An 8915-nucleotide genomic window follows, 5' to 3' on the forward strand; every position below is an offset into this window, starting at 1 on the left:
TGAACATAGGACTCTAAGTAGCCTGTTAATGAGATTGAGGACCTAAGAATTAAAATCACTTGCCATCTATATGGCTTGATCTGCTTATTTTATATGTGAGGAAACTGGGACCCAGAGAGGTAACACTTATGCAATATGACACAGCTGACAGTTGTGACATCAAAGACAGTTATAGAATTCAAGTCTCATCACTCCCAGTCGAGTATTCTTTCTATTTTAGATTCTCTACTTTCATTTTAATATGACTATGCCTCTTGTTTTCTTTAAAATATATTTTCCCATTAGGGAAAGGAAGATGGGAGATGGAGAGATGGTGGTAGGACTTAGGTGGTGGAAAATGGGTGGGCATAACATTTCACTGTGTGTATGTATAATATATACACTCCAAACATTTCAATTATGTGAATGCATTAAGTACTTAATTTTTAAAGTAAATTCAATTGAAAGATGTGCATAATAAGCTCTTTAAAAATTCAGATGTGCAGAGACTCTTCATAAATGATATTTTAGAAAGCTTACTTTTAGTTTCCCCCTCTGAATTCCAACAAAGGACCTATTTTAACAGATTTGGGTTGAAAACAATTTATCTTTGTAACTTCAGTCATCCTCTGATAAAGAATAGAGCCTGAGGCCAATTCTTTGCTGTGTTTCTTCCTGAGGTATATGGGTTGGAGAGCTCACATTTCTTTTTTCGTCATCTGGATCTTTGCTCCTCAAAATGTGGTCCACAGGACAGCAGCATCTGCATTACCTGGTTGCTTGTTAGAAATGCTGAATCTTGGGCCCCATCTCAGACCAAATCCAAACCTGCACTTTAACAAGATCCCTAGCTGATTCAAATAGACATTAAAGCTTCAGAGGCACTGGTCTAAATGACATCACAATTGCCATTTTGGCCAAAGTTAGTGTCCTGAGGTAGCAAGCTGGAAGGTACAGTAAAAAAAAAAAAAAAAAATCATCCCTCTTGTTAGATATGACAAATTTAGGCCTGATACACAACTTTTCATTGCAAAGGGAGTCATGATTGGCTTCTAGTCAGCTATAGTAGAGCTCAAATCTCTGCTGGTCACTGCATTAGATCAACAATGAAGATGATAATGGTGATGATAATTATAATAACATTTACAGTGCATTAGATAACATACTAAATGTTTTACATGCATTATTTAATGCTCACAATAACCCTATCTATATCCATTTATAGATTACATAAATAATTAGCAGATAGTCCTTTCCAGCTTGTTTTTATCTACTCCGTATACTGAAAGCTATAAACTACATTTCCCAGACTCCCTTGTAGCTGGGGTGCAGGCATGCCACTCAGCTGCATCTTGCAGCCATGAGTGAACAACGTGCAGTGGAAGCCACCTCTGGGAGATTGGATCTTCTAGTTCATATGCAAGTGGGGGAAACTATAATGGACTATCTGGCATTTAGTTTCCAGGGCATTAGGTACCAGGCTATGGGTGCCTGTGTCAGTGGTGTTGTGGTTACAAAAGAACCACAGTGTTGCTCGGCAATTTTCCTGCCTGTGTTCTTTCTTACTGAATATGTGGTATACAAGAAGGATTCGCTGCACCGTCTTTCCCCAGAGATTCTGGGAGGTGCCTAATATCTTTTAGCAAATTCCTTTTTATCTCTCTACCTGAAGGGGACTCTATTGTTTGCCAGTAAGACCCTGGCTGGTATAGTAATTGAGATCAGTTAAATCGCTAAAAGATGGTGGTACTAAATTATGGCACTGGAGTATTCCGTTTTCCAGAAAAGACAATGGTGTTTGGGATACTATAAAGCAGAGGTGTGAGGTTAATGTTTCCTAGAATAGTGGTGATGAAGATGAAACTAGTGGCATTCTGTTAAAGGGACCAATAATTTTTAAGATTAGTCTTGCTGCAATTTTGGAAATGTTCTATACCTAAAAACAAACGTGTCTGTGGGGCTAAAGCCAATAGAGAACCAAAACAATTATCTAGGCAAGGAATGAAAGGAAGAAAGAGAGGAGAAAGGAAATAAGATTTCTTTGAATGCCCACTTTGTGCCAGGCACTGAATTAGGGGCTTCTATAAACGTTAACAAGGGGATATTAAAATTATTGTATAAGAATTATACAACTTATCATGGTTGGCGGGCAATGGTGGCTGGTGCTCACACTGATCAAGAACGGTAAGAATTTTGACTAAAATAGATATATTTCGATGGGGGTCAGTTTTACTCCATTGAAAATATACTATAAATGCTTTAAGCAATAATAATCTATTATGAACTTTCTGAAAAAAAAGTAGATGCTATCTGAGCAAGTAATGTATGTGGGTAATCCCAGCTGCTTATTATTTACCAAAAGGCATGAATGACCAAGTAGGAGGCCACACAGAGAATTCCCTCTCCTCCAGTCACCATTTCTTGCTTACCATGATTGTCCACTTTCTGTTTTCGGCCTCTGGGAATACAAGTGATCGTGGAGAATAAAACACTTCATCGTCCACTTCTTCTGGCTTTCTGGGCAAGCAGTGTAAAAATGTCCAGTCTGAAGCAGCAACTTTAGCCATCTAAAGAAGAGATGGGGTTAAGACTGTGTTTTGACTCTTATATGTGGCTGTCACATTTGTCTTCTTCACAGTCAGAGTCTCTGACTCTGACCCGGGGTCAAAGATCAATGCAAAGGGAGAGAGAAAGGGGCAGAGTGAGGGTTTAAGCTCAAGGCACCCATCGGAAATGTATATGGTCCTTTCAACTTATGGAACTTTCTAGTCATTTTTTTTGATTTGGGAGATCACCACTCCAAATTAAACCACTAACTCAGTTTTCTGGTACTCTGTCTAGTGAGTTAATGGACACTTCAGTAAGGAACTCTACTAGGGTAATATGTGGCTGATAGCAAAAGTCACCAGTTATACCCCAATGTATTTTAAAGGTTGCGTTTACGTGATAGTGTTATATTTTTAGGTTATCTCAAAATTATGGTCTTTAGCACTTGAAGCATACTTCATTACTAGTTAAAACAATTTTGAAAAAGAGCTCTGAGATAGGAGTGCATTAAACAGGATTATGGGCACTATGCGCTAGGTGGTTCATTCTTCATGCAAATGTCCTAGTAATTTTAATTTTCTCTAACAGTTAATTCCTGAAAATTACATTTTCCCATCCATTTTCATCGTTCGCTTACAGATTCAAAACTACATTCCCTCATAAATTATTACCTCAAAATTACTGCCTTTGTACTAAATTTTTTTTGTTTCTGTTAAAGAAACAATAGAAAATAGGCAAAGGATAATGTGATATAATATGAAAGAATATTATAGTTTATAGAAAAAGATATGGAAATGGCCAATAAACATGAAAAGATGTTTAACTTCATCAGTAATCAGAGAAATACAAATTTTAAAAAGCATGAGATACAGATTTTTAAAAGTTAAAAATGTAAATTGCAACTAAGAACGGAGAGTGTGGAGGGATTATAAATTGTCAATCCTTTTTGGATGGGCAGTTTAGCAGCATTTCTCATATTTTCAAAAGTATATACCGCTTCACGCAGAAATTCTTCTCCCTAGAAGGAGGATTCTCTAGTAATACCTGCACAAAGAAATACATATAAAATGATCTTCATCGCAGTATTGTTTGTAATTGGGATAATTGGAAATGGCCTATTTTTTCAACAGGAAACATTTTAGGTAAAATATGTTCCACTCATACTTTGGAATTCTATGCAGCCATTAAAAAGAATGAAAAATATCTGAATGAATGGACAAGAAAATCTAAGATGTTAGGTGGAAAAAATAAGTCACAATAATATGTCCAATCTACCATTTATGATAAATCATCAGGGGTGGAGGGGTGTGTGTGTGTGTGTGTGTGTGTGTGTGTGTGTGTGTGTGTGTAGGACTATGTAAATACACAGAAAAGGTCTGCAAAGAGACACAAAGGGCAAAGAATTCTGATGCCTCCACCATTGTGAGAGGGAAAAGCTTGCTTCTCTCTTCTGCCTGGGTTTCAATTCCTTCATCCCAGACAAAAGTGTCTTTCCAAAGGACAGAGCTAATCTTCAGGAGGAGAGAAATCACTGGGGGCTACAGTCAGTGAGTCCTTTATAGGGAATGAAGGGACAGTCTGTTCTCCCCAAAGTGAATGAGTGATTAGAGGATTCTGGCCTTTATGAATGGAATTAATGAACCTTAAGAGAGGCATCAGTTTGTACCTTCATTGTAACCTGGTAACCCTGGAAAGCCTGGAGCCGCTTTTTCTTCTCCTCTTCTTGCCCCATACTTATCCAAGTGTCTGTAATTAATACATTGCCTCCACGAGCCGCTTCCAATGGATCGTTCATCAGTGACAGCTTGGTACCATTCTGGCATACACGAGCAAGCCGGTTAAAGAACTTCACAGGACAGGGAAAGACAGTTACACCTTTACATATAAGGAGCATACCTCCTTGGTATACTGCTCTGCCAACTTGGTTATGCTGGGATCAGGCTCATAACCCTGCAGGGGGAAGAATGAACTGTGATTTAGGCAGTTTTCTTATAAATGCCTTCTTATACATGCATTATTTTCCTTTCAACAATATCCCTGCTCTCCTTCCTGTTTTTGCTCTAAGTTGTAGCTCAACCATGTTCAGTAGAATATGATGTTGACATCTAGAATTTCAAACCTTAATGGTGCTTTGGGGGAATTTTAAAAGGTAATCAATTGCCCCATTTGTCTTTTATTATCTTTGACCTCTTTCGTCATAAAGACAAATGGGGTGTGGTGCCTTCCAGCTCTCGGTAGCACCTCTTCTTGTCCTCTAATAGTTTAAGAGGATTATATACATAATTCTACAACTTAATGCATTTTTGTTGCAGAGTCTCTCCACAAGCTGTTTTTTTTTTTAATGCTATTTTTGTCTGAAATGCTTTTTCCCACCCACGCCACGTGGATAATGCTTTCGGGTCGCAGCTCAAATGTTTCCTCCTCAGAGAAACCTTCCCTCACCACGTGAGCTAAATACTCAGAGCCCACATGCACACATCTTACTCTTGTGCGCTCACCGGCCAGGGTTCTGTGTGCAGGGAGCTTGCTTTGAAACGGCCTTTGCACAGCAAGTATACAGTTTTTGTTGAAATATATTCGTTTGGGTTGGTTTGGTGAGGGCAGGGTCGGGACTTGGGTGAGGCAAGCGCTCACTGTCAGGCGTGCAAACACAAATTTTGCACCCTGGGTACCTCACTTGCTCAGTCTGGTCTGAACCCTAGGTGGGGGGCGACACTGTGGGAACAGCTGAAGTCCCCCAAGCTATTCCAGACCCCACAGGTAACCCCTCTGCCTCCATCCTCACCTTCCAATCTGCTCTATACGCAGCAGAAAGAATTGTTTTCTCCGAAGCCTTCAATGTTTGCTACGTGTTTCTTAAGTCGAAGCCGATTAAGAGTATCAAGGCTCCCCGCCGACATCTCCTGCTTCTGAACATCTTGCTGCAGGAAAGCCAATCTCATTGTCATCCTTGTACACGTCTTGCCCTTTTCTGCCATCACAGCCTTTCACCCTTGCACACCTCCCCCTTTGTCCCCTTCCGGGCGTCTTCATTGGAACATGTCAGCTCCTCCTTTATCAAAACTCTAGGCCTGCCTCACCTCTGGACCCTCCACGTGGAAGGCTTGTCAGTCCAAACACCATAATTATTCTCATCATCCTCCATCCTTCTTGTTTTTCTGAATTCTTAGAATTTATTTTTGACTCGGTTTTATAAATTCTCAGTAGGACGTTGCGATGGGTGCTGTGATGTGTCACCCAGATCCCCCTTCATGAATAAGAGACTTACTGTCCCAGCCGCTGCGTGTGCGCCAGACGACGGCTTTCAGCTGTCAGCCCTCTTCGGGGCACTGCCTCAGCTGCACAGAAGCCGACTCACCCAGGGTCGCGTACCCTTCCAAGGCCACCTGCATCCAGTGACTGATTGACAGGAGGACATAAAAACCTGACTCCATCCTCCCAACTTGGGACAGCCCTAAATGGCCATCTCAGATCTAGAATTCTCCATAAGGTCGGCTGAGTTTGCTCTTGGGCCTGCATCGCAGTTCGGTTTCTCCCTCTGCCCACTCCTGCTTCCTTCGCCTCCCTTCTCAAGGGCACGGTGTCATAAACATCCTGCACATCCTGCATGCCAAACTCTCAGAATCTGCTTCCCAGGACACTTGACCCACAACAGGCGTGTTCAGATTTATTCATTTGAAATTGTGTTTATTTGCACATAATTATCTATAATAGTTCCTTCTCTCATTAAAAAATTCTTGAGGAAAGAAACTATCAGATGACGATGATACCTGCAGACATTTTAGCAGCTTTATCATCCTCAAATAGCCATAAATTCTGGAGCTTTGTTTACTGAAATTTGGGGAAGGTCATTAATTTAGTAAGGCTTGCTACTTTAGTAACTAATGTTGTGACCATTCATACTGGTAAACATAAATGCAGAGGCCTGGCTATTACCCCATGTACCTCCTGCCCTGAAAATTTAGCTTTCCCTTTGGAAAGCAGGTTTTATACTCCCTAAGTATAATCATTCTTAGAGAAGGAATCAATAAGCACTTAGAGAACCAACAGAGAGGTTTGGAAATTAGAAAATCACCCAACCTTGCATGCGCTGGGCCATGACTGAGAATACAAAGAGGAATTCTTTACTCACAGCTCAGCTTTCAATACTAAATCACTCATTGGCTTTTACATAAATCTTAAAACCAGACGAAGAAGGTGATTAACAGACCCAGGTCAGTCTAAATATTCACTTAGAACGATGTTAAAATCATTACCATCAATAGTTTATGGAACAATTTTACAATCAAGGACAAAATTATGTTTTCTTGAATATGTAAGTTATTGGTTGAAGAATGGAGAAATAGATTAACTATGGCCTTGGAAACTTTTCAGTGCTTCTTAAGTTTACACTAAGTCTCCTAGCTTTATCTTTAAAGGAAATAGGTCTACTTATAAATTGATGGAACAACTTCTACACTTCAGACTTTCCAGAAGACTTTTTAAAACTGTTACTCCCACCAGAATTGAACCAGCTTTTAGTACTCTTTATCATTTAAATGAGTTTCTGCATAAGAACAAAAGTGAAATTATAATATTGGGATTTTTTCCTTTGATGTTAATAAAACATCTTTGACGTGCAATCAAATGTTTAAATCATGTATTTCTCCAACAGAATAAAACCTTTCCAAAAACACCTTATAGCAGGGAACAACTATTGTCAACGTATGTTTTATCTGTAAAACCCAAATGCAGTAAGAGTTTGCATTAATATAAAGCCCTTCTTCAAGCTAGATTTGTAGTGAGAGCGTGCTAACTCTTCCCATAAAATGAAGAAGAACTACCTTATTCACACGTCAGATCCGACCCTTTATTCCAGTTCATGCTGAGTGAAAGAGGATTACCTGTTGTAAGGGTTAGCTCTCTGCATCCCCAAAGTTTACTATAATAGGGTGGCTTCCAATATATGCTGCTGCCTGTGCCTGACATTTCTTCTATGGCAAGTGTATTAGGTAGAACAGTGTCCTCCAAAAATTCCTTCCCCACCAGAACCTCAGAATGTGACCTTTTTTAGAAGTAGGGTTTTTGCAGATGTAATTAGTTAAAAGGAGGTCATACTGGATTAGGGTTGGCCTAAATTTAATATGACTGCTATCCTCATAAGAAGAGGAACATTTGGACAAGAAACACAGACATAAAGGGAAGAAGATGGAGGCAGAGATTGGAGTGATGCCGCCACAAGCCAAGGAATGCCTGGGGCGACCAGAAGTAGGAAGAGACAAGGACGGATCCCCCCCTAGAGGCTTTGGAGGGGGTGTGGCCTTGCCAGCACCTTGACTTTGGACTTCTAGTCTCCAGAGCTGTGGGATAATACATTTCTGTTGTTTTAAGCCACCCAGTAGGAATTTGTTATGGCAGTCCTGGGAAACTAAGGCAGCAGGTGCATTGACTCAAACTGGTTCAGCAAGAACACTAGGGAAAAGCATTTTGTTTTCTCTTATTTGTTTTATTTGGTTCTGGAAGGATGCAGCAATGCTAGTGCTCTACCCAGATGCCCTCAGAGGACCCCGTTTTCCATCTTTTGCCCCCTCTCCCCATTTCAGTGTGCTTTTAACACCTTACAGTCAGTCACAGCCCTTCTTCAGAAGATGGCCCTCTGGCCACCGACTGCTTTTCCTGCCAAACGTGCCAGGGGATTCACCACCCTACCTCCCACGCTGCCCTTGGCCAATGACTGGGTTCCAAGGATAACAGCCCATCTTCCTTGCCTTGGGTTGGGACAACTCTGGGGTATAACCTACACTCCAGAGCTCACTTGTTGGATCAGGCTGAAGCCCCCTTCTGTGGGACAGTGCCTGACATGGCACTTGGGTGACCCAATAACCCTAGCTTGCCTGGGACCCTCCCAGTTTTAGCACTGATAGCCCCATGTCCCCAGAAAGCCCTGGGTCCCTCTTAAACTCAGGAAGCAGAAGCAAGGAGGAATTTTTAGGCCTCACATATTCACCTCTGAATGTCTTAGCTTATCAGGGTGAACCACAGCAGTGACTACTGAGATAACGGCAAACACATGCTCGGTCAGAAACACTGGTGGACAATTTTGTGAATCATCATCCCTTAATGAGAAGATCAGTTCTATCTTTTACTTCGTTTCTGAAATGGCTTCTATTTAGGGGAGCTTTCCCTTCAAAAGACTCCTGATAGGAAATTGTAGCTAATGAGAAACATAATGGTGAAAATAATTCAGTAGAGAGGGGGTATGTAAAAGGTTCGGTGGAGATCCTTCAGGACTGATTTGTGTATGAGTCTCTTGTAGAATTAGTTTTTATCCTCTAAAAGGCCTACTTATTTTGTATGAGGCTGGGAGTATCTTTTTTTTTAAGTTTTATTGAAGTATAGTTGATTTACAA

General features: G+C 40.7%; 1 protein-coding gene across 1 annotated transcript in view; it reads right to left on the minus strand.

The window, feature by feature from the left end:
• Positions 1-5671, minus strand: part of LOC112412836 (ornithine carbamoyltransferase, mitochondrial-like) — a 10157-nt gene extending 4486 nt beyond the window's left edge. The window contains exons 1-4 of the mRNA XM_024764564.1: positions 5607-5671; positions 4423-4495; positions 4193-4342; positions 2409-2546 (exon numbers count right to left, since the gene is read on the minus strand). Coding sequence (XP_024620332.1) covers positions 2409-2546; positions 4193-4342; positions 4423-4495; positions 5607-5671 — 426 coding nt within the window. The remainder of the gene's footprint in view (positions 1-2408; positions 2547-4192; positions 4343-4422; positions 4496-5606) is intronic.
• Between the last annotated feature and the right edge of the window lie 3244 nt (positions 5672-8915).

Source organism: Neophocaena asiaeorientalis, unplaced genomic scaffold (genome assembly GCF_003031525.2).
Source record: "Neophocaena asiaeorientalis asiaeorientalis breed wild unplaced genomic scaffold, Neophocaena_asiaeorientalis_V1.1 scaffold1615, whole genome shotgun sequence".
In the NCBI taxonomy this organism is placed as follows: domain Eukaryota; kingdom Metazoa; phylum Chordata; class Mammalia; order Artiodactyla; family Phocoenidae; genus Neophocaena; species Neophocaena asiaeorientalis.